Source organism: Ammospiza nelsoni, chromosome 8 (genome assembly GCF_027579445.1).
Source record: "Ammospiza nelsoni isolate bAmmNel1 chromosome 8, bAmmNel1.pri, whole genome shotgun sequence".
Classification (NCBI taxonomy): domain Eukaryota; kingdom Metazoa; phylum Chordata; class Aves; order Passeriformes; family Passerellidae; genus Ammospiza; species Ammospiza nelsoni.
Window position 1 is genome coordinate 32,100,988 of NC_080640.1, and position 25,938 is coordinate 32,126,925.

Genomic DNA, 25,938 nt, shown 5'->3' on the forward strand with positions numbered 1-25,938 from the left:
CCGTGCTGTGCTTGAGCAGCTGTGCCTGAAGCTGTGGGAGAGGAATTGGGCTCTTCCCCCTTCAGAGAGGCAGGATCAGGTGCTGAGGGCTGGGCCAAGCCTCTGGAGCCATGGGATGAAAGCAGCCACGTCCCAAACCCTCAGCCTGTGGAGGAAATTTCCAGAGGGTTTGTGCTTTGACAAGGTCTCCCACAGCAGCAACAAGAGTGGAAAATGTGGGAGAGTTCCTGGAGAAGTGGAATTGCACTCCAGCTGCAGAAACTGCCCCCAGGAGCAATCAGAAATGACTCCCCGTGCCTCTCCAGCCAGCTCCCGAGGAGTTCTGGGCAGCAGGGAAAGGCAGCTCCAGCCAGAGCCGGGATTTTGGAGGCACCAGCAGGAGATCAGGGCTCAGGAGTGACCAGGGGCTGTCCCGGGTTTGTCCTGCTGCCGTGCCCGCCCTCGGGGTGACACTCACCCCCTGAGGGCACACCTCACACTCAGTTAAAGTCAATTGAGACCTGCCTGCGCTGGGGTTTTACCGAGCAGGAAACAGCCTGAAAATAGAGTACAAACAGCCCTCCAGCCCTCGGTGCACTGTCTGATGTCAAACTGCAGAGCCAGCAACCTGAACTACTGCCCTTTTATCCAGATATTTCCTGGAGAAAATGAAATATGGGTGACATGGGGCAGTCTCGCTGTCATCAGCCACTGGAGGAAATGAGAAGGAGCCAGCAACAGAGGCAGGAGGTGCAGGAGGAGCTTCCCAGGCTGGCATTTCCCAGGTGTCACTGTCCCAGGCTGCTCCAGCCTGGCCTTGGGCACTGCCAGGGATCCAGGGGCAGCCACAGCTGTGCCAGGGCCTGCCCACCCTGCCAGGGAACAATTCCTAATTCCCACTATCCCATCCAGCCCTGCCCTCTGGCACGGGGAAGCCATTCCCTGTGTCCTGTCCCTCCATCCCTTGTCCCCAGTCCCTCTCCATCTCTCCTGCAGCTCCTTCAGGCCACAGTTTGGTCACCCCAGAGCTTCTCCTGTCCAGGTGAGCCCCCCCAGCTGTGCCAGCCTTTCCTCCCAGCAGAGCTGCTCCATCCCTCTGCCCATGCTGGTGCCTCCCCTGGATCTCAGGCTCACCCAGCCCCAGCCCTGAAGTGATTTATGGGATTTACATCCCAGACTTTCCCCATTTCCATATCCCAGCAGTTCTGCCTGAATTCCTGCAGCCCTGTGTTAGATCATTGTGCACCTCCCATTGCTTTGGATATAGGGAAGAAGTCTATGCAATTATTCAATTATTTTTATCCTCCCCCTCCCATTTGGCTTTAGGATTAAACTGGCACAAACTCAGCCCTGCATTCCAGGGGCAGGACAGCAGGGAGCACGCTGAGCTTGAGGGACACTGTCACCAGCCCCTGACACCGTGTCATGGCAGGGCTCCAGCCCTCCTTATTTCACTTTATTTTCCTTTGCAGTGCATTTGGTTTTACATCGTTCTGTGCCTCCAATGTTTCCCTCCCCTCACAGGCAGCAGAGCTGTGACACAGCATCCCACCCTGGGCTTTGAACATTTAATTCCCTTTACAGATTTGGGCTCAATTAGTGCACAGTTCATAGCATTATATGAAAAAACCACAAGTTTTTTACTACCTCTGACAATAACTCCACTAAAAAAAAAACCCCAAACATTTTTGCCACTCACATTTGTAACCCTTGGCCTTTATCACAACAGAACGTTACAAGAATTCACCAGAACTGGTACCAGCAAGGACAGCACGTTGCTAAACCACACCAATAAGCCCAAAATCCATTTCCTCCTCTTGAAATTCACAGATCTGAGCATGGGACAGAGTCAAACATCACACAGTGTCCCTGCTGTGCCTCAGGGCTGTGACACTTCAGGGGGTGGTGCCACGGTGGGGCTTGCAGAGACCGAGGGAGAAGCAAGTCCTGGGGACAGTGCACAGGAGCCCAGAGAGCTCAGAGGGCTTCAGGAAAGAGCAAGTGGGGTTCTACTCTAGCTGCTCACAGCAAGGGAAAACCAAAAATAAAATCAGCCTTCATTTAAAAAGCCTGCAAAAGCAGAATTCATAAAAAAATTAAAAATATTCAAACATTCTTACAGAGTCATTTACTATCTTGACTAAATGGCACCAGATTTCAAGTGGTCATGTGGAAGAAAAATCAGTAGCATTTCAAATGTTGCTTTGTTCTAGGAGCAGTTTCTATCCTGGCATTTGCTGCTAAAAGGTACAAGTGAACTGAGTATCGAGGAACCTTTTCCCTATACAGCTTCTGATTTGGTTTGCTTCAGGAAGGAAGTAGAAAAGATTTTCCATACTCAAGTTATCTACAGATTATGTCTATATATATAAAAAAAAGTGTGGCTATGTACAGGTCCTGCACTCACACACCCAGCCCGTGCCAGGCCCTGCCCCTGGCCCTGGGAGCAGCCACGCCTGCTGGGAGGCTCCAGGGATCCCTGGGGACAGCACTCAGGCTCCTGGGCTGGCCTCAATTGTTCCACTCATGATCTGTGCTTCCACTCCCACTGGGAATTGCAATAACTTAAGAGGTTGTTGTTGTATAAAAACGATTCCAGGAACAGAACTCCCTTTGCCACCCCTGCTCCCACCCCCTGACACTGGTTTTGCTAACTGATTACAGAAGTCAAACTAAATCACGTCAGGAACTGCAAACACACTCTTTTGTCTTAATCAAACACGATCTCCATGGCCAGGTTCTGCATGGAGACATCCTTGGATTTCCTCATCTTCTCGATGGCCCTGTGGAGATCCTGCTGCTGCACGGGCCGGATCTCATCCTCATCGTGCCTGGGGGAGAGAGAAACACAGCCAGGTGAGGGGCCAGGGCTGTGCCAGCTGTGCCCACCCTCACAGCCATCCCTGCCACCAGCAGCTCTGCATGGATCCACTGGAACCACAGAACCACTGAGGCTGGAGAATCCCTGCCAGCCCATGGAGTCCCACTTTGTGCCCAGCCCAGAGCACTGAGTGCCACCTCCAGCCCTGCCCGGGACACCTGCAGGGCTGGGCACTGCAAAGCTCCCTGGGCAGCCCCTGCCAAGGCCTGGAATTGAATTCCAAAATGGAATGAGGGAACTGGGATAATGAGTGTGTAATTTGAATATGGAAGACTTAAGAGTTGAAGGTTTTAGAATACAGTAATATATATAAACAAGATGGAGGTTTTAGGGCAGAGGCTGGTCCTTCTTCTTCACCTTCTTCTCCATGGGTTTGGGTGGTTCTGTGTAACTGGATAAAAAACTCCACATTGCAGGCCGTGGGTGGTTGGTTATTGATTTAAAAGTAAAAATAATTCAGGTGTCATTTCTTAATTGGACAGTTTATCCTCAAAAGGCCTTGTAGAGAGAGAGATGGGGCTCCATTTTTAGTTTGTCAGAGTGAAGTGCTGTAGAACTCAGGGTTTGTGAGGCTGTAACATAGATAAGAACTAATTGACCCTTTCCATGCAGAAATTGCTGCTGCTGTCCCAGCTGAGCCTCCCCTGGCCCAGCCTGAGGCCCTTTCCCCTTGTCCTGTCCCTGTTCCCTGGCAGCACAGCCCGACCCCCCCTGGCTGTCCCCTCCTGGCAGGGAGTTGTGCAGAGCCACAAGGGCCTCCTGAGCCTCCTTTGCTCCAGGCTCAGCCCCTTGCCAGCTCCCTCAGCCCCTCCTGGGGCTCCAGCCCCTCCATGCACCCAGGGTTGCTGCAGGCATGGCAAACAGCAGAGGGATGTCCCAGCACTGTGGCAGCAGCAGGACTTGGTGGCTCAGGAGCTGGTGCACTGAAGCCTGGCACTAACCAGAGCAGCAGCAGCAAGATTTGGTGGCTCAGGCCACCTCCAGCTTGGGCACCTTGGAACGACCAAGGCGCTGAGCCGATTTTCAGAGCCAAAAGCAACAAGAGCCAGTGAGCTGTGAGGGGCTGTGCACAGTGGCAGCAGGGCATGGCAGCAGGACACTGCAGCAGTGTGTGGCCCTGTGGGCAGCCCAGCCCCAGGGCAGCAGCAGCAGTGAGGTGCAGCAGCCCCACGTACACGTCCTCCTCGCAGGCGTTGTTGACGTACTCCCGCACGCAGAGCAGCGCCGCGTCCCGGCACATCTCCTTCAGGTCGCTGCCCGAGAAACCGTCCGTCTCCTTGGCCACCTGCAGCAGGTCCACGTGGCTGTCCACCTGTGGGGAGATCCAGCTCAGCCCAGGGACGCTCCAGAGCCAGGGGCTCTGCTCTACAACAGTCTGAGATCATCTTCATTTGGCAGTTTTGGGGAGCTGAATTATTCCCTTGCTCTTGGAACCTCCAAGTGGGTCACACCATCTCATGTGTCAGCTCATCAAACCCTGCCGTTGGCTCCAAACCCACAGAATCCCAACCTGTCATGGACATAATTTATGGAAAATCCTTTCATTAGGATCTTTTGTCCTGAGAAGCTTCAGCTTCTCCATGTATTGCTGCTTTGGAATGAGATTTGGAGAATTGTTCACCCAGCATGTGAAATTGTTTTTACTGATGGCCAGTGACAGCCACCTGTGCCGAGGCTGTGAGCAGTCACAAGATTTTCCTCCTTTCCTTTCCTTTCCTTTCCTTTCCTTTCCTTTCCTTTCCTTTCCTTTCCTTTCCTTTCCTTTCCTTTCCTTTCCTTTCCTTTCCTTTCCTTTCCTTTCCTTTCCTTTCCTTTCCTTTCCTTTCCTTTCCTTTCCTTTCCTTTCCTTTCCTTTCCTTTCCTTTCCTTTCCTTTCCTTCCCTTCCATCCTTTCTTCTATTCTTTTAGTATAATTTCAATATATCATTTTAAAAAATATAATATATATAATAAAATAATAAATCAGCCTCCTGAAACATGGAGTCAAGATTCTCATCTCTCCTCTCCTCCTGGGACCCTGCAAACACCACCACTCCAACCATCCTTACTCACCTTGGCATGTCCTTGTGGATACATCCTTGGAACCCCTGAACATTGGTATATCCTGCACTAATCACACTCCTGCCTGGCAAAAACTGGATCCCAGCAATAGTGACCCTTTTCCCAGGAGCCCACATGAGTTTCTCACCTGTTCCTGCTTTACACAGCCCCAAACTGGGGATTTAGAGGCAAAATTCTGTGTCTAACTCAGTGCACTGGGTCAGGCTGAATTCTTGCCAGGCAATACCTCAGGTTTATTCCATCTTTTTATGGCATTTATTCCTTTCCCACCATGTGCATCAGTTTTTCCTTTTCAAAAAGTTAAAGGAAGTCTAATAAAGGCTGAAATTCAGGGGTGACTTCTTTCAAACTATTCCCTAAAATCATGGTTTAAGTCAGGTAAGGAAAGGGGAGGGCAAAATTCCCTGGCCATGTGAAATGTGAGCTTCAGAGATCCCATTCCTCCTCTTGTGGGATCACCAATACAGGCTGTTTTTTTATCTCCCTGAAAAACTAATTTCTGTGGTTCCCTGCTGGTGAGCTGTCATTTTTAGGCCTCTTAAAAAAAATTCAAGTTGGTTTTACTAATAAAAGATACTTAATAGGCTGGAGCTCAGCCTACAGACACTTTGCAACATAAACATGAAGGCAATTAGTGGTGCTGATTAAATTTGGGAGGAAGCTCTGAGGAACAGGGATTCCCTTTCAGGTGTGCTCACACCTCATCCTTTCCTTCTCCTCTGAAATTTGAATTATGGATCAAAAGCAGCATTGCCAAAAAAATCCATTCCTCCTCACTTGAGTCGAGCCAAGAAAGAGTTAAAGAATCAGCATCTTCTTGATTTCCTTCAAATTTCCTTCCCTGATCTAAACATGATTCACCTGCACCTTTTTGGAGAGAGCAATCTCTTCTCTTGTAAGAGAACAAGCAAATGGAGACAGAACTGGAGTCACTGCTCAGAGGGGGTGATTCACCCAAGCCAAGGCTCCTGCTCACAAAGGAGCCAGTGCAGGGCTTTGATGGCAGGCCACACCTGAAGCCACAAAGGATTCCCAAGTTGTCAGCACAGTGCCCTGGCACATCACCTCAGCCTCAGTGCAGGGCAGGCAATTACAAACCACACGTTCTGCAGGGCCAGGGCTGCACTGGGGGCACCGATGCAGCCATGAGGCACTGGCAGGAGCTACTCACATTTTCATTCTTCAAAATCAGCTTCAAGATGGCCTCTCTTTGCTTCAGAGCCTGAAACAGAGGAAACTGAAGTTACCAGAGGACAAAAATGAACACTTGTGACGTCCCAGGGCTTTCAGTCCCTTCAGTTCCCTCACCCAGGACACGTGACACACACTGAGGGAACCTCTCTGATGGCAAATTCCCTTCCACAGGTGATGCTTGGGAAATTCTAAACCACATAAATCACACACTGTGTGATTCAAAACTCCCCCAAAACCCCACAGAAACCCCACACATCCCATGGGTATATCCTGCACTAACCTCACTAACCTGGATCCCAGAACAGTGACCCCTTTTCCCAAGAGTTTCTCAGAACTCTGCTGTCTGCACACCTGATCCTGCTTTGCACAGCCCCAAACTGGAGGATTTAGAGGCAAAATCTTGTGTCTAACTCAGTGCTGGAGGTTACTGAAGAGTCATTCCTAGGAAGGTCAAACACAGGCAACAGACCCTGGGGTTTGTGCCTGCCAAACCTCACTTCCATCATTAAAAAGGAGAAAAATCCCCCCACAGACAATCTGGCAGCTGAAAAGTTGCTCCTCTGTCCCAAAACCCACTCCTGCCATTTCCCTCTGCTTTGCAGGCAGTTTTTGATGAGTAATTTGGGGCCTTTTCATCTCAAACTCAGTTATAAAATCTGCAAGGCTCTCCCTGCTGCCCCTGCCTGTTCCCAAGCCACAGCACATCAATTATTCCAGCTGCAGTGAGAGTCAGGGCCAGTCTGGGCTGATCACAAAGCCCAGAGCAGCTGTAAGCTCATGGCAGGGCTCATGGGGGGGTAAGGAAAATCTGTTCTCTTGGGAGAGGGAGCCAATCCCTGTAACCTCCCGGGGCACAGAATAAAGATGGGGCTTGATAGAATGGCACCACAAAGTTCTGAAAGCCAAATTTTTGCCCCCTTCTAACTGCAGAACAGCTGGAGATGAGGAAGGTGTGTGGAAGCACAGCTTATAAATGTTACACAGGTTATAAATGCTGTTCCCAAAGGGATCCACTCCCATGGAGGGAAAGTCAGTTCCAACAACACAGGTGTGGGAACACAGCTCCTCTCTTGCACAATCAATAAGAATTTTACTCCTCCAGTTTGCTCTCAGCAAAAATGGATCATGATTTCTGTAGCCAGGAGGGAATCCAAGCACAACTGAACTCCTGATAACACTGACACAAAAATGTCTGGTCACATCAGCAGGCATTCAAAGGTGAAATAGCTGGGAAAGGATGGCAGGAGCAACATTTGGAGTAAGGACAATTGATAAAGAACTTAATAAATCACAGAACCATGGAATGGTTTGGGAGCTGAAATCCATCTCATTCCAAGCCCATCACAGGCAGGTTTTCCAGTGTGGAAGGCCTGAGCAGAACTCAGTTACAAACCAGCCCTTCCCAGTGTGCAGCACCCAAACAGCTCCATGCCCAGAGGAGAGCAGGGCTGAGCAGCTCATGCTGCTGTTCCAGATAAAAAACCCAAGAGATCAAAACTTCCCCTTAAAAATCTGACTTCTGGATGTGCTTGAAAAAGCCCTAAACCCAGGTGAGCAGAGGCAGCACTCCTGCAGGAAAAGCCCCCTGGGGCAGGGCAGGCAGGACTCACAGGCTGGTTGATGTGGAAGCGGGTGGGCATCCTCCTCATGATGGCAGAGTCCAGGTCCTGGGGCCTGTTGGTGGCTCCCATGACAATCACCTGTGTGACACCAAGAGACAGAAACCAGAGCTGGGACACATCCTCAGGCTGGGAATGTCACCACCAGCCAGGGATCTCCCCCACTTCATCAACAGCAGCAACATTTCCAGAAGTTACACAGAGGTTTCCTGGCAGTGATGTCAGCAAGGGCAGCCCTGGTGCCACAAACACCACCTGGGGGGAGATTTCAATGAGCCCAGCTTGAAATCTCAAACCCCAAGGAGGAACTTAAAACTTCTGCTTGTGATGTCACTGTTAGTTCCTGGTGGAATTTAAAAGGAGATATTTCAGGAAGGTGCTTAAAAATGTGGTGGTTTTGTGCTGTGCTGGAGAAAGAATCACAGAAGGTTTTGGGTTGGAGAAGACCTTCAAAGTCATTTTGTTTTAAACTCTTCCTGAGCAGGAACACCTTCTGGGAGACCACCATGGCAAGGGGATCACCTGGTACCCACATGGTGTCTTTTAAACACTCAAAAAAGCATTCCAGGAGCTCCAGGTGAGCAGTGGGTTAAAGGTGCCCAAGGCAAGCCCTACACCAGACAGTGTTTACCTCCCTGCAGCACTCCACCTCTTAACTCCAGAACAAATTTACTCCCCATTCACAGCTGCCTTGTTCTCCCACGTCTTACTCTAAGCTGTGTGCATGGCAAACAGCCAGCCAGGACAGTGACAAACGACGCGGTGATTGTCATTACCCTGGGCTCCAGGGCTTTGCTGCCCTGCTCCTGCCTTCGGGCCAGGCCCAGCAGCTCCAGCAAGGAGGGCCAGCAGGGTTGGTGGCCCGGCAGCGTCACCCTGCCACCTAGAGGCACTGGGATGGCTGGCTCGGGGATGATCCACACTTCTCTGGGCTTTATTTTCCTGATCCAGGAAAAGGAAACCTTTCCTCAGCAGGTTTAGCTCACAGCTGAGTGTGGAATTCCAGGTGGGATCAGCACATTCACCTCAACACTTCCTTACAATCTCCTCCAAGCATTTGGGATTCTGGTTTTTCTTACAAAAGGCAAACACTGCTGAGCTTGAGAGACCCCAGATTGTCTCAGTGCAGGGAATGAATAATTTCATTTGCTCCAAGGAATTGTCAGTGTGCTGGGTAAAAAAGGTAATGCACTGTGCTTGGAAGATGGGATCACTTTCCAGTGAAGGGTTCATACCATTGCTTTTTACTAATGGGAAACTCTAACCATCAGTACACACACATCACTGGTTTTTACTCATTTTGAGGAAAAATCAGCTGAAAAACATCTTTAGCACATGCTTGGGAGAGGAGAAAAAGCTATTTATGGAAAAATACACATTTAAAAGGCTGAAAATTTTCAATTTAGAGAATAAACATTCTGTTTAAGGGCTTTGAGAAGATTATCCCAGGTGACACCGTGGCATGTAGGCTTTCTGCTATATTCAAGTCTTTACACTCCCAGAATGGTTTGGGATGGGAGGCACCTTAAAGCCCATCCCATCTCATCTGCAAACACTTCTTGATTAAAATAAACTAAGCACAAAGCCAATATTCTCAGGAATGACCTGTGGATACAACTCCCCTCATTCCCACAGAGTGCTGGGAATCACTGACAGGTAAAAAGCCTTTGGCATCCCTGTTCCCAAGCAGCTCCAGCCCCAAAATCCCACTGAGGGGATGAGGGAATGCCTGGGGACTCACCTGGCAGTTGTAGTCAGTGTCCAGCCCATCCCACAGGCTCATGAACTGGGCTTTCATCATGGCCGTGGCCTCGTGGTCGGTGCTGGATCGGTTCCTCAGGAAGGAATCTGGGCCAAAGCAGGCATGCAGTCACTGCCAGCCCCATTCCCCTCAGGAATGCACTCCTGGGCTGCTCTCTCATCTCAGAAATGCATTTTCAAGCAGCACTGTCAGCAAACTGCAAGTGCTGCTAAGGGTGAAAGTTCTCCCCCATTCCTAAGCTCCTCTCTCCAAGGACACCACACAAGTGCGCACCCATCACAGGGGATTCCCCACATCCTGTGCTCCAAATTTTCACCTGCATGAAAATTTCACCTTTCACCTTAACCTGCATTCATGGAAAGCAGCCTCCCTGTTGGACCCTTCTCTAGGTCTGGATTGAAGGCCCTTGAGACACTAATTCATGTTGGGATTCAGGTGTTTATTATCTCTTATCAGTAAAACAGTCTCACTACTGTGAGTTCTGCAGCAAGGCACCAAATGGCCAACAATCTCTTGTTCCAAGGGCTTTTAAGACTAAACTGTCCAATGAAGAGCTGACCCCTGGATTATTTTCCCTTTTAACCCAATAACTGATCCCACAGAGCTGCCATGGGGACTTTTCCACCCAATTACAAAATGCCACCCAAACCCATGGAGAAGGAGGAAGAAGAAACCCAGGATGACACCCTGTGCCCCCCATCTTGCTTCCATCCACAACACACTAAAAATCCCAAACCTCAATTTCTCACCAAGTGATGCACCTGCACTGCTCTCTGTAATCTATTGCACACTTTTGTGGGTTCTGGTCTGTTCTGGAGTTTGGGAAACTTTCTCCATGAGTGAGGGACAAAGTCAGGACTCCCCTGGGGGTCAGGGTCAGAGAAATATTCCCAGTGCTCTGGGTTTCCACAGCTCCCCTCCTATTCTTCAGCCCCATGAAATTCCCATTCCAGAGCTCTCCTAAAACCATATTTTACCTCCCTTATGTGCCCTGACAGCAGAAGCACTGAAGTGCATTTGTTGCTGGGTTTCCTCATGAACAAAAATAAGTAGGAATTTGTTTTACTTGTGAATTCCTCCACTACCACTAGGAAAGAAACCCATTGTTTTTCCTAATGTGCCACCATTCCTTCACAATTCTATTTCTCCTCCTGAGCCTTCTTTTGAAGGAAAAGATGACAGCAGATCCATACATCACTGAGCCTACAGTTCAAGGTCACTCTGCTATGGCTACTGATAAAACAAAAAAGAGATTTTTACCTATTTCATCAATAAAAATGATGGATGGCTGGAGCTTTATGGCCAGGGAGAAGACAGCAGCAGCCAGCTTTTGGGATTCTCCATACCATTTATCTGTCAGTGTGGAGGGCTGCAGGTTGATGAACCTGCACCCAGCTTCCTTGGCAGTGGCCTTGGCAATCAGGGTTTTCCCACATCCAGGGGGGCCATAGAGAAGAACTCCTGGAAAATTCACAGAGTTAATGCTTTAATGCAGGGATTAAAAGGGAAGAAATCAAACCAAGGGAACACTGTTCCATCAATCAGAGGTTTTAAGGTAATCCCTGTTAAATTACAGCTCAGAATAACCAAAGACAATTCCCTGTGGGGGAATTTTTCCCCTTTTTAGACAGGAAGGGTGAAGCTGAGAGGAGACATTTGAGAGATGACTGATTTATTGTGGGGCTGCAACATCATCTTTAAGTTCCCTTCCAACCCAAACCACTCCATGATTCCATTTTATTCCACTCCCAGGACAGAAAATTAACCCCTATTTATGTCCTGGCAGGTTTATTTACAGCTCCTTCCAGCCCTGCTAATAAAACTTAGCACAGAGGAGTGAGGAAAGGAAAAATCCATCACACAACAGACCCACAGACAGTTTAAACAAATTACCCACAATTAAACATGATATCTTGTGTTATTTTTAAACTTGTCACACTGCAAGAATTCACAGGAGTGTTTTTCTAAACACAGTTACAAAGAAAACAATTTCAAGAGCAACATTCTGTTAAAAGAACCCAAAACACAGGGAATTATTGAGGTTTTTTCTCTGTTTATGTGAGTGATGCCCACAAACATCATTACTCTGGAGCAGTGATTTCCTATTAACACCCAGCACAAACACTTATAAAACTGGGGAGCAGCCTGAGCTGGAAAATCTGCTTTAAAAAGATAAATAATAATAAAAAAAATTTTCCTTCAGCTTATTAAATCATGGCATTCATGTAATTTTCCAGACAGCTTCAGTTTGTGACTTGCACAGAAAGCAGCCTGGAAAAACTAAACCAGCCACCAAAGTGCTGCATTTTCCATCCCTTTGAGCAGCCTTGAGGTGCTCACAGATCCAGGTAGCAATTGAGAGCTCCAGAAATCAATATTCAGGGAACAAAGCTGTAAATTTGGGTGTTTTGTCCAACATTTCAGGTTTAAATTCTGCTTTTTTAAAAAATCTTTTTCTTCAGTGAAATACAACAAATAAGGCTGTAGGGATTTCAGCAGAGTCCAACTTCTGTTTTACTGGGGAAAATGAATCTTCCACCTGCCTTAACACTGTGTAACCCAGCTCTAGAGAGAATCAAGGGATCTCCAGAGGAAAAATGGGATTTCTGTTCTGCTGAATGATGGCAATTTCTAGGAGTGTCAAAGAGCAGAGTTAGAGCTCAACTCTGCCAAAGGACAACACAGGAAATGACAACTGAGGCAGTTAAAAATGCAGGATACAGGGATTGTAATGGCCTGGGGTGCCAGGACACAGGGAATGGCTTCATGCTGACACAGGGGAGGTTTGGGAATCAGGAATTGTTCCCTGGCAGGGTGGGCAGGCCCTGGCACAGCTGGGGCTGCCCTGGATCCCTGGCAGTGCCCAAGGCCAGGCTGGAGCAGCCTGGGACAGTGGGAGGTGTCCCTGCCATGGCACTGATGGGATTTAAGGTCCTCCCAAGCCAAATGATTTCATGATGGACATCATAACCAAAATCCAGCTACTGCTTCATTGTTCAGATCAAACTTCCTCACCAAAGCAGGGGAAGAAGGGAAATCTGAGGGTTTTCCCTGGCATTGGTCCTGATGTTTGCACTTTGACCTAACAACCCACTTCCTCTTCCCTTTCTGAAAAACCTTTTATATTTCAAATATCAAGATATAAATCCATCACATTCTCTTCCTACCTTTTGGGGGCTGTAAGAGCCTGGAATTCTCAAACAAATATTTCTTCTTGATGGGCAGAATGACAGTGTCTTTCAAATCTGTGATGACATCATCTAAACCTGCAATATCACTCCAGGTCACCTGCAAGGGAAAAACAGTGTTGGGAATGATCAGCACTGATCCTGCCAAGGAAAAGCACCCACCAGCTTCAAAGAGTGGCTTGAAAATGAAAGAGAAAAGGGATTAAAACTCTCTGCTCTCAGTGATGCAGTTTTACATCACAGAATATTTCCACAGAGGTGCAAACAATGCAAGCCAGGGACAAAAGGGGATTTTGCAGGGAAGTTGCTCACATGCATGCTGAGAGGGTCCACCAGGTGGGCAGCAATGCTCATCTCATACTCAGTCAGCTTCACATTCTTCACTCCTATCTGCTTCATCAGCTTTTCAGCCTGGGGGGAACCAAACAGCAGGAAAATCAAAGGAAAGAAATGGAATGCTTCACTCAGAAATCAGCTTTTTTAAAGAACTGCTGGTTGTGGTTTGAAAAGCTTTTCCCTAAGAGGTGAAATCTTGTTTAAGTTCTGCTGTTTCCTTTGTTGTCACTTGAGTGAAACCAAGTCAGATGTCTCAGTTCCCATCAATCAAATGCTTGGACCTCACATGCCCAAACCCACAACTCCTCTGCTATGACCTAAAAAAACAACCACAACAAACCTTAAAACACAAAGTGTACCCCCCAAGCCTCCAGAACACTTGGAGTTTGGGATTTTCACATGACTCAAGGAGAGATTAATGTATTTTTAAATTCCCAGAAGCCAATCAATTTCTAATATGTGTTTCAGTGGGTTTTCCCTCATTTACAAGGAAAACTCATTGTGCCAACACACTTGCACAATTCAGTTTCTCTTTCTGCTCAAAGTTGCAGGAAGTCCAACAAGGTTTTGGGACAGTTCAGCCTCTTAGATAACAGCTGGCACTGAATCCATTGGGAAAGTTGGTTTTCAATTGAAAAACTCATCACAAAAGGAAAACCACCCAACACAGGTTGCTCAAAACCTGTGAAATTCTTGTCAGTCAGAAACCAAACCAAAAGAAAGCTGCCACATTTCCAAAGCAAACCTTTAACTTTTGGTTCTGAAGGGCCCCTAAAGCTTTTGCAGAGCACAAATTGTTCCAGTTCAAGGTAAGCAACGAGGCTTTTCATTTTTTCCCTCCCCCCACCTTTCCAAGGCATTTTGACTGCTGGTGAAGGTCTCTGCCTTCACTAAGGTGCCAGAAATGCAGAGCTTTCAAGTTCTCTTTTAAGTTAAGAATTAAGTCCAGGTTTAAGAATTAAGAATTAACTCTCAATTAATTTTCAAGGTTTAAGAATTAACTAATTCTTAATAATTAATTCAAGGTTTCCAAAAGTGTGGGATCTCAGCACCTCAGGATGGAGGTGCAGAGAGGCCGAGACCACCCTTGGGGGGCTCGGGAATCCTGGAATGTTGCCAGAAGTGTCTGGTGGCAGGATTTTGATCCTACACAGGAGATGAGACCTGTATGAAGGCTAGGAGGAATTCACTGGGTGAATGGTGAAGGGATAAGTTAGTTAAAGTGTAAAACACAGGGTTTCGGATTTTGGTACAGGGGGGTCTAAAGAAGTAAGATGGAGGAATTGGGGCGTGTCCTGTTCTTCTTCTTCTTCTTCTTGGCCTCCATCTTCTGTGGTGGTGGTGGCACTTTGGGATTGGTTATTACTAAAAGTGCACCGGTTAATAAGGGTAGAAGGTATTGGGGAGAAATGATAAATATTGTACACGTAACTTCGGGTATAAAGATAAGTGACCGCCCCGGGGCTTGCGGAGTGTGCCCATGGCTGACTTGCTGTGCAGACCTCTGTCGGGCTGAAAGAAAATCTTTTAGATAAACAATTAATAAACACCGAGACCGAGACAAGATCAGAAGTCTCTCCTCGTCCTTTGAAGCGTCAGCTCTTCAAGGCCATCCCTGGGCCTTTCCAGGCCACCAGAACAGCAACACAGAAAACCTTACACAAAAGCAACCAAGAGATTGATTTAAGGCCCCTGCTGCTCAGCAAAGGTGTCAGAAGCAGAGGAGGCACAAGGCTCACAGAATTGCTGAAAATGAGAGCAAACAGCTCTGATTTTTAGCAACAGTTTAGACCCACAGTTTTGCCACCACTTCAAGCTGAAAATTGCACTTTGTTACAAAAACTTGTTATTTTTCATTTGCTCTATACTGCAATTTGTTATAAAACCTGAACACACCAACAACTAAACCCCGAGACTGCCTAACAAACTCCAGCTTCCCTCATTCCTCAAGATGCCAAGGAAAGAGTGCAGAATGCAATCCTACCTGCTTCTGAGCTTCCACCTTCTGCTTCCTGGTGGGGTCAATGGCATCCACCATCCACTTGATGGTGAAGTAGGTGACAGCCCCGAAGATGGTGAGGCGGAAGATCAGCCCCACCACCTCGTTGCGGCTCAGGGGCCGCGAGAAGGCCTCGGCGTGCACCATCCTCCTTCCTGCCCTGAGGGGAAAAGGGGCAAAGGAAAGGGAAATCAGAGCTGGAAAAGCATCTGCAGGGGGTTGGGATGTTGGTGGATAAAGGGTGTTGTGCAGGGAGTTGGGGTAAGTGAATGGAGAGAGGCAAGACAAGAGGATGGGATTTTGGGAATTAGGAGTTGTTCCTGAGGGTGGGCAGGCCCTGGAATGGATTTTCCAGAGCAGCTGTGGCTGGCCCTAGAAAAAAGAAGCACAGGGAGGGAAGGAAAGGAAAATTCAAGCTGTAAAAACACCTGCATGGTGTTGGAATGTTATTGGATAAAAGGTGTTTTGCAGGGAGTTGGGATATGTGAATGGAGAGAGGCAGGACAAGAGGATGGGATTTTAGGGAGGAATTGTTCCCTGGGAGGGTAGGCAGGGCCTGGAATGGATTTCCCAGAGCAGCTGTGGCTGGCCCTGGAAAAGGGAAGCACAGGGAGGCAAGGAAAGGAAAATCAGAGCTGTAAAAACACCTGTATGGGGTTGGAATGTTATTGGATAAAAGTTGTTTTGTACAGAGTTGGGGTAAGTGAATGGAGAGACAGGAGACGAGGGAATGGCTTCATGCTGACAGACAATGGGATTTTGGCAAGCTGGGGCTGCCCCTGGAAAAGGGAAGCACAGGGAGGCAAAGAAAGAAAAATCAGAGCTGTAAAAACACCTGTATGGGGTTGGAATGTTGTTGGATAAAAGGTGCTGTGCAGGGAAGTGGGATAAATGAATGGAGAGGCAGGAGAAGAGGATGGGATTTTGGGGAGGAATTGTTCCTGAGGGTAGACAGGGCCTGGAACAGAGTGCCCAGAGCAGCTGTGGCTGCCCCTGGAAAAGGGAAGCACAGGGAGGCAATAGGAAAGAAAAATCAGAGCTGAAAAAACACCTGTATGGGGTTGGAATGTTGTTGGATAAAAAGTGTTTTGTAGGGAGTTGGGATGAGTGAATGGAGAGACAGGAGAAGAGGGAATGGCTTCATGCTGTCAGAGGATGGGATTTTGGGGAGGAATTGTTCCCTGGGAGGGTGGGCAGGCCCTGGAATGGATTTCCCAGAGCAGCTGTGGCTGCTCCTGGAAAAAGGAAGCACAGGGAGGCATGGAAAGGGAAATCAGAGCTGTAAGAACACCTGCATGGGGCTGGAATGTTGTTGGATAAAAGGTGTTGTGCAGGGAGTTGGGATATGCGAATGGAGGGATGGGACACAGGGAATGGCTCCCAGTGCCAGAGGGCAGGGCTGGATGGGATATTGGAATTAGGAATTGTTCCCTGGCAGGGTGGGCAGGCCCTGGCACAGCTGTGGCTGCCCCTGGATCCCTGGCAGTGCCCAAGGCCAGCCTTGGAACCACCTGGGATGCTGTAAGGCACCTCTGCCCATGCACAGGCTTCCATGTCCCTTCCAACCCAAAGCACCCTGGCATTCTGTGCTCACAGTGGGCACAAATTTCACATTCCCACTGACACTTTGGGGGCACTGCTGACCCTGAGTGCCCACTGCTGGAGCCAGGGAAGTCCAGGATTGAAGCACAGAGGTTTTTCCCTGAGAGGAAGCTGACAGCAAAGGCACCTGGCTGCCACATCAAGGTGCAATCAGCAATTCCCATTTGATTAAAAGGAGGTTAAGAGCTGGAGCCTGCACCTGGCAGGATGCACGGGGAGTTATTAATATCCCTGGAAAGCTGAAAATGCTGGATGTGGCACACAGCTATCCAGGGAAAAGCCTGGCTGCTGCAGGAGCCAAGCCCAGAGAGCACAGCACCCCCAGTCCTGGGAACAAAGGGCACAGAGGAAAGAACTGTGCTGAAACTCTGGGAAAATGATTTCTAAAATCAGGGTCCAGCTCTTGCCCAGCTCTGGGAGGGATCTTCATGAGAATCCCAAATCCCTCCTTGGGCACTGCCCCATTTTCCTTCTGCAAGGGCAAAACCAGCAGCAGCTCCTGCCACTCCCTGGCCACTCTCCAAACCAAGCTGGCAGCCAGGGCAATGCTGGAGCAGCAGAGCCAAATTAACCTGGATCCCCCTGCCCAGGGCACCCACAGCCAAATTATCCCTGGATCCTCCTCCCAGAGCAACCCTGGAGCCAAATTATCCCTGGATCCCCATCCCCAGGGCACCCAGAGCCAAATTATCCCTGGATCCCCATCCCCAGGGCACCCAGAGCCAAATTATCCCTGGATCCCCATCCCCAGGGCACCCAGAGCCAAATTATCCCTGGATCCCCCTGCCAGGGCAATGCTGGAGCACCCAGTGCCAAATTAACCTGCATCTCCTTCCCCAGGGCAACTCTGGAGCCAAATTATCCCTGGATCCCCCTCCTTAGAGCACCCACAGCCAAATTAACCTGGATCCCCCTCCTTAGAGCACCCACATCCAAGTTAACCTGGATCCCCCTCCCAGGACACCAAATTATCCCTGGATTCCCATCCCAAGGCACCCACAGCCAAATTATCCCCGGATCCCTGCTAAAGGATGTGAGGAAGCAGCCCGGAGCCAGGGGATTCTGCGTGTCCTCCCCAGCCTGATTTGTTAAAACAAAAGGGCTCTGTAGTCACTGAGCAAGGAGCAAACCTGCCCAAAACCCCTGCAGAAACCTCCTTCTTATGCAACGCGTGCCCTGAGCGCCAACCGAAAGGAAAAGCTCGAACAGCGAGGAACCGAAGCAGAACCTGGCTGAGGGAAGCCCCAGCCCCGCACAAAAGCTGAAACCCGGCGGAACTCAGCGTTTGTCCGCCCTCGGGGCCCGCGGCGGCTCCGCGCTCCCGGTCAGGCGCAAAAGGGAAACCAAAAGCGGCAGCGGCGCCGGTTCCCGTTCCGCTGCGAGGGCACGCTGCCGGGAAAGCCGGGCAGCCCCGCTGCAGCGCGGGGATCCCCCCCGGGGCCCGGCAGCCCCGTCACGGCAGCCCCGGGCAGGGCCGGGCCGCGCCGCCCGTGACCTTCCCGCCGCCCGGCAGGTGCGGCGCGGCCGGGGCCGCCGTCCCGCCGGGGCACTCACCGTGCGGCGGCTCTCCGGAACACGGCGCGGGCCGGGCGGCAGCAGCAGGAGGAGGAGGAAGGCGAGGAGGAGGAGGAGGAGGAGCGGGAGGAGAAGCGGAGCAAAAACCGGCGGCGGCACCGAGGGCCCGGCAGCGGCGGCGGCGCGTCCGGCGCTTCCTCCGTCCGTGCGGCGCTCGCCGCCCCGCCCAAAGGTTCCGGCCGGCGGCGGCCCGCGCGAAGGTTCCGCCCACCGGATGCGGGGCAGCCCCGGCCGGGAGGGGCCCGGAGCCACCGGAGCCACCGGAGCCACCGGAGCCACCGGAGCCACCGGCAGCGGCCGCGGCCCAACCGAGCGGCTCCACCGGCACCCCCCGGGCCGCGGCCCCCGCCTACAACCGCCTAACGACAGCGGGAACTCCGCTCGAGCCCCGCTGGCGCATCCCAGTCACGGTCAATACGTGTACAACGCGTTAAGTGCAGAGTTATCGTCTGAAACAATACACAGAAAATATAAAACATGCCTATATACACATATTTATATAGAGAGATATAGATGTATAGATGTGTAGAGTTTATGTATCTATAAAATATAAAAGTGCATATATACACATTGTATATATATAGAGATATATAATTTATGTGTACATAAAATATAAAACATGGATATATATACATATTTTATATAGATAGATATATAATTATACATAAATATAAAACATGCATATATACACATATTTTATATAGATATATAGTTTATGTATATCTAAAATATCTATTATATATATATAATTTCTGTATATATAAAATCCAAAACATGCATATATACACATATTATATATATAGATATATAATTTATGTATATATAAATATAGAACATGCATATATATACATATTTTATATAGATAGATATATAATTAATGTATACATAAAATATAAAACATGCATATATACACATATTATATATAGATATATAATTTTTATATATATTGAATGTAAAGCATGCATATATACACATATTATATATAGATAGCTATATATTTTCTGTACATATAAAATACAAAACATGCATATATACACACATATATTGATATATAATTTATGTATATACAAAATATAAAGCATGCATATCTACACATATTATATATAGATAGATATATAATTTATGTATTCATAAAATATAAAGCATGCATATATATGCATATTTTATATAGCTAGATATATAATTTCTGTATACATAAAATATAAAACATGAATATATACACATATTATATATATAGATATACAATTTATGTATCTATAAAATATAAAGCAGGCATATACACACATATTTTATATAGCTAGATATATAATTAATATATATTAATTATATATACAAAAATATAAAACATGCATACATACACATATATATAGGTAGATATATAATTTATGTATATATAACATATATATATTATACATATATCTAATTTCTGTATGTATAAAATATAAGACATGCATATATACACATATTATACATAGATATATAATTTCTGTATATATAAAATATAAAGCATGCATATATACACACATTTTACATAGCTAGATATATAATTTATGTATTCATAAATATAAAACATGCATAAATACACATATTTTATATATAGATATATAATTTCTGTATATATATAATATATATTATATATAATTCATATATATATTAATATAAAACATTCATATATACACATATTATATGTAGATATATAATTTATGTATGTATAAAATATAAAACATTCATATATACACATATTTTACATAGCTAGATATATAATTTATGTATACATAAATTGAAAACATGCATATATATACATATTTTATATAGACAGATATATAATTTATATATATTAATTATATATACAAAATTATGTATGCACAAAATAGAAAACATGCATATATACACATATTTTATATAAATAGATATATAATTTATGTATATATAAATATAAAGCATGCATATATACACATATATCTATAACTTATGTATACATAAAATATAAAACCTGCATATATACACATATTATATATAGACAGATATATAATCTGTACATTAAAAATAAAACATGCATATATACACATATTTTATATAGATAGATATATAATTAATATATATTAATTATATATACAAAAATTATGTACACAAAAAGATAAAACATGCACATATACACATATTTTATATATATAGATCTATAATTTATGTATATATAATATATAAATTAAGTATAATTTCTATATATATAAAAATAAAACATGCATATCCACACACAGTTTATATAGCTAGATATATAATTTCTATACATATAAAATATAAAACATGCATATATACACATAATATATAGAGATATACAATTTCTGTATATATAAATATACAACATGTATATACATCCATATTTAATATAGATATATAATCTATGTACACATAAAATATAAAGCATGCATATATATACATATTTTATGTAGCTAGATATACAATTAATATAAATATTAATTATATATACAAAAATTATGTATACAAAAATATAAAACGTGCATATATACACATATTATATAGATAGATATATAATTTCTGTATATATAAAATATAAAGCATGCATATATACACATATTTTATATAGATAGATATATAATTTCTGTATATATTATATAATATATATAATTCATGTATATATAAATATACAACATGCATATATACACATTATATTATATATAATTTATGTATACATAAAAATAAGACATGCATATATATACATATTATATATTGATATATAATTTCTGTATATATAAAAATAAAGCATGCATATATATGCATGTTTTATATAGATAGATATATAATATATATATTAATTATATATACAAAATTTATGGATACAAAAATTAGGAACATGCATATATACACATATTATAGATAGACAGATACATAATTTCTGTATATATAAAAAAAATATATATTATATATAATTTCTGTATATAATATAAAACATGCATATATATACTTACTTTATATAGATAGATAGATATATTATCTATATATAAAATATAAAACATGCATATATATATTATTTTTATATTATTTATGCAATTTCTCCAGGCAAGTCCTTCCCTGTCATGCTGCTCCTGCAGGCTTGGATGGTATAAAAAGTTTATCATCTCCTGGAGCTTTTTGGTTTTCAGCTCATCTGGACCATTGTGCTCGTTCATTCCTGGAAAAAAAAAAATTTAGGACCCTTCTGGTTTCCTTCCCACTCCTGGGAAAAAAGTGACATCTGTTTTGTGCAATTAAGGAGAAATGCAAACACACACACACACACACAGAGGAGGAAAAGCAGCTCGAAATTTACATTTTGTCACTGCTGTGGTGGCAACCTCTGAAAGAAATCCCATCAAAAATAGTTTTAAAAAATGTGGGGAAATGCAAATTTTCAGGGCGGTGGCCAGGATTGGATTGGGCTCCAATTTATCCAGATATTGAGGGGTTCTGTTCCAATTTATCCAGATATTGAGGGGTTGTGCTCCAATTTACCCAGATATTGAGGGTTGTGCTCCAGTTTATCCAAATATTGAGGGAGGGTGCTCCAATTTATCCAGATATTGAGGGGTTCTGCTCCAATTTATCCAGATATTGAGGGTTGTGCTTCAATTTATCAAAATATTGAGGGGTTGTGCACCAATTTATCCAGATATTGAGGGATGGTGCTCCAATTTATCCAGATATTGAGGGATTGGGCTCCAATTTATCCAGATATTGAGGGGTTCTGCTCAAATTTATCCAAATATTGAGTGTTCTGCTCCAATTTATCCAGATATTGAGGGGTTCTGCTCCAATTCATCCAAATATTGAGGGATTGGGATCCAATTTATCCAGATATTGAGGGTTGTGCTTCAATTTATCCTGATATTGAGGCGTTCTGTTCCAATTTATCCAGATATTGAGGGGTTGTGCTCCAATTTATGCAGATATTGAGGGATTGGGCTCTAATTTATCCAGATATTGAGGGGTTGTGCTCCAATTTTTCCAAATATTGAGGCATTCTGCTCCAATTTACCCAGATACTGAGGAATTGGGCTCCAATTTATCCAGATATTGAGGGATTGGGCTCCAATTTATCCAGATATTGAGAGGTTCTGCTCCAATTTATGCAGATATTGAGGATTTGTTCTGCAATTTATCCAGATATTGAGGCTTGTGCTTCAATTTATCCAGATATTGAGGGGTTCTGTTCCAATTTATCCAGATATTGAGGGGTTCTGCTCCAATTTATCCAGATATTGAGGGGTTCTGCTCCAATTTATGCAGATATTGAGGGGTTGGGCTCCAATTTATGCAGATATTGAGGGATTGGGCTCTAATTTATCCAGATATTCAGGGACTGTGACTGATTTCCTTCCCAAATTTCGCGTGGGCTTTCCACTCGCAGCTCCAGTGGAATGGGCTGGCTGGAAAATGGGATGTACTGGGAGCCACGGGGTTATACTGGGAGGAAAAGTGGTGGTGGCAGCTCTGTCCCCAAAGCCCTTACCTAAAACCAGATCCAGGGGTTGGGAACACAACTTAAAACTCACACAAGTTGGGATGGCTGGGAACCTCAACCCAGGTCATCCCAATCTGGCCTTGGACACTTCCACGTTATCAATTTTGGGGTTTGCAGCTGGAGGAAATTGGGAATGTGGAAATTCAGGGGGTTCACACGGAGCTCTGTGCCCACCAAGTGGTCCTGGAAGGTTGGCACAAGGATAAGTGGATGCAGATCAGTCCCAAATATATTTAGTCTGAAAAGCAGGAGGAGGTTGTGGGAACAGCTTTGCAGTGGGAATAATGGTGGTAAAACATCTCAAGGTGCAACTTGGTATTTCTGAAAGAAATTATATCATAGAGCATTTGCAAAGGGCTGGAGGATGCAGCAGCCTGGGAAATCCCTCTGCCTGATATTCTATTTTATTTTGAGCCCTTAAAGGTAATTTCCTGAATTTAAAACAATAAATTCCCAAAAATTTACAGCTCTCAGCTCAGAGTGCAAAAAGCCTTGTACAATGGGGTTTATCCCCTAATATTTTACATAAAGACTGATTTAGAGATTTCTAGGCAGGGTTTTCTCCCTGCCAGGTGAAGTGTGATCAGTGTGGGAAGGAGAATGGACAGAAAGCTCCGTGGAAACCCCACGGGCTGCTGGGCTGGGCTGGGCTGGCCTGGGGGGACTGGGATGTCCCTGTCCCCCAGCTGGGCTACCCCGAGGATATCAGCAGCAATTTCTGCATGCAAAGGGTGCTCAGGCCTTGGCAGGGGCTGCCCAGGGAGCTTTGCAGTGCCCAGCCCTGCAGGTGTCCCAGGAAGGGCTGGAGGGGGCACTCAGTGCTCTGGGCTGGGGACAGGGTGGGCACCGGGCACAGCTGGGACTCGGGCTGGCAGGGATTTTCCAACCCATTTGATTCTGCCCTTCGAGGGCAGCAGGCGGCCCCGAGCCCCCTTCCCTCCGTGCCCCGGTGGCTGCAGGGGGCGACAGGCGCTCGCTCACCGCGCCTCCTCCGCTCCACGCCAACCCCGGGGGGCGTGAGGGGAGGAAGCCGAACCCCCTCAAGGCGCCGGGCTGACACCCCCGTTGTTGCCTTTCCCCGCAGCCCGTTCTTCCCCTCGCCTTCCTCCCTCCCAGCTGGGCTGAGGAAGGAGGAGAGGAGAGAAAAGGCGGACAAGCGGCAGTGCCGGGGCTCGGGGGCTCTGAGGGGCTGGGGGGCCCCCGGCCCGCGCGGGCCCCTCACGGCCACTTCCGCCCGCGGGGGAGGCGCCGCCGCCAGCGCCCACGTGACGGACGCAGCACCGCGCCGCCTCACCGTATCGCTCGTATCCCTCCGCTCGCCGCTCCCCCCCGTCCCCCACCCTCTCTGTGGGGCGAGGAGAGCCGGCGGACAGAGGGGTGCGGATGGTGCGCGCAGCGTGATCCGTTCCCCCGATCCTCCCGGTGCGCCGCTTCTCCGCTTCTCCGGTGGCGGGGTGGGAGGGACTACTTTGTGTGTTGGCGGATGCGTCGCGTGGGCGTGGCGGCGCCGCCCGCCGTCCCTCTCGGAAGCCGCGGCCATGATGGGCGCCCCGCGCCGGCGAGCGCTGCGGGCCGGGGGATGAGCGCGGCCGTGCCGCCCTGAGGAGCCGCCGCCGGGAAGAGCCGAGGGAGCGACCGCCCGGCCCCCGGGGCGGGGAGCGGAGCGGGGCCGGGCCGGGGGCGCGCCCCGCGCCGCTGTCACCATTGCCGGGGCCCGGAGCGCCGCAGAGCTGCTCCCCCCGCCGCCGCCGCGCTCGCCCCAAACACGGCGGCGGCGGCGGCACCGCCCGCAGGGGCTCGGCGCGGCTCCCGACGCGCTCGGAGGAGGAGGAGGAGAAGGAGGAGGAGGAGGGAGCGGCAGCCGGTGCCGCCGCCGGGAGCCGGGCCCGCCCGGGGCTGAGCCGCCGGAGCATCAGCGCCCGGGGCCGCCCGGTGGTGCCTCGCGGCCGCCGCCCGGGCCCTGCGCGCTGCCCCGGAGCGGCCCCCGGCTGCCAGACATGACCGCCATCATCAAAGAGATCGTCAGCAGGAACAAAAGGCGATACCAGGAGGATGGCTTCGACCTGGACCTGACCTGTATCCTCCTCCCGCTCCTGCTCCCGCACGTCCCGCGATTGCATCAGACCCGCGCGGCGTTACCTAACGCGCTGCCCCCGGCCGCTCCGCCGCCCGCCGGGGCTCGCCCGGGCCGCCGCGCCCTCCCCCGCCGCCGCCTCGGCCGCCTTTTGTCCGGGCCCGGCAGATTAACGGGAGCTCCAGGATTAACGCCAGCGCTCCTTGGCGGCCCCCCCGAGCCGAGCCGAGCCGCGCAGGGGCCGTGCCCTCCCTCCCCCCGGCCCCGGAGCCCCCCGCTTATCTCCGGCTCCTTTGGTGCTTGGGCTCACGCAGCAAATGCGCCCGACCCGCCGTGATTTGCGTGCACAGCGCTTAATTGATATATATATCTATATATTTTTTTTTTTAATTTAGTAACTCGTCTTGAATCGCGATTATAATCGTGGCAGGCCTGTGGCTTTCCTCGGGTTGCTTCAGTGGAAGGCTGTGTCCTCTGCCCTGATTTCCAGCCCTCCGCTGAGGCAGAGCTGTACCTTAGCATGCAGCGAGGCTCTCCATGACAAGAGGTGGCAATCGCTCCTTCCAAATTCTAAAAAAACCCCAAAACGGCCAAAACTCACCATATTTTTTATTTTTCCCGAGGATGTGTCACAAACGAGAGTGTGTCGGGTCTCCTGGAGGAGCACTATATAGAATACTTATTCTGGAATAAGTAATTAGCGTGCAGTTACGGCTAATGAGGCAAAAGCCGGTGTGTAGTTTTGGTGGCCTTTGGAACAGATGTGCTGGGCAGATGTCTCAGCCTGGAATGCCCTGCAGGGCTCATGGTGGGTAGGGGCTGGGTCTTGCTCCGTGCTGGGGAAAGATTGGTGCTGTGGGAGAGGTTTTGGGGGCAAGAACTTTGCTTAGAAGTTGGGAAAATGAATATTGACAGCAGTGCTCAGAGCTGGGCTTCTCCCTCTGGAGAGATGTTTCTGTTCTGCCACGGGATTAGGTGGAAATTTATTGGGTTTTGGAGCAATTACATTCAGGTCTGAGCAAGTGCTCCAAATAAATCCAGTTTTTGAGCAGGATCAAAGCTGCTAAAAGCTGTAGGTAGTACAGATCTCTTGCTTTTGCATTGAGCCTTGGCCTAAAATTTGATGGCTTTAAAACAACCTGAAATGTT

At 47.5% G+C, this 25,938-nt stretch overlaps 2 protein-coding genes across 3 annotated transcripts in view; one reads left to right on the top strand and one right to left on the bottom strand.

The window, feature by feature from the left end:
- Nucleotides 1-1,402: 1,402 nt before the first annotated feature.
- ATAD1 (ATPase family AAA domain containing 1) lies at nucleotides 1,403-18,378 on the bottom strand. 2 transcript variants are annotated; one of them, XM_059477256.1, is made up of 10 exons: nucleotides 18,176-18,378; nucleotides 15,005-15,179; nucleotides 12,997-13,095; nucleotides 12,664-12,784; nucleotides 10,757-10,957; nucleotides 9,476-9,582; nucleotides 7,726-7,815; nucleotides 6,093-6,143; nucleotides 4,066-4,172; nucleotides 1,403-2,810 (listed from the first exon to the last, which is right to left on the bottom strand). In XM_059477256.1, exons 2-10 carry the CDS (start codon nucleotides 15,164-15,166, stop codon nucleotides 2,690-2,692), a joined length of 1,059 nt encoding a protein of 352 aa, XP_059333239.1. In that variant the 5' UTR covers nucleotides 15,167-15,179; nucleotides 18,176-18,378; the 3' UTR covers nucleotides 1,403-2,689. The 2 variants fall into 2 exon arrangements, with proteins under 2 accessions (XP_059333239.1, XP_059333238.1); XM_059477255.1 differs by having other exon boundaries at nucleotides 4,036-4,172.
- A 5,953-nt stretch (nucleotides 18,379-24,331) lies between these two features.
- The window catches only part of PTEN (phosphatase and tensin homolog), a 52,806-nt gene continuing 51,199 nt past the window's right edge, over nucleotides 24,332-25,938 (top strand). The window contains exon 1 of the mRNA XM_059477620.1: nucleotides 24,332-24,791. Coding sequence (XP_059333603.1) covers nucleotides 24,713-24,791 — 79 coding nt within the window. The 5' untranslated portion in view covers nucleotides 24,332-24,712. The remainder of the gene's footprint in view (nucleotides 24,792-25,938) is intronic.

Coding starts and splice junctions, on each gene's coding strand:
- ATAD1 (XM_059477255.1), bottom strand. CDS start 15,166: ATGGTGCACGCCGAGGCCTTCTCGCGGCCCCTGAGCCGCAACGAGGTG. Junction 9,583..10,756: donor CATTTTTATTGATGAAATAG/GTAAAAATCTCT, acceptor GCTTTGGCCCAG/ATTCCTTCCTGAGGAACCGA. Junction 6,144..7,725: donor GCTTCCACATCAACCAGCCT/GTGAGTCCTGCC, acceptor CCTCTGTTTCAG/GCTCTGAAGCAAAGAGAGGC.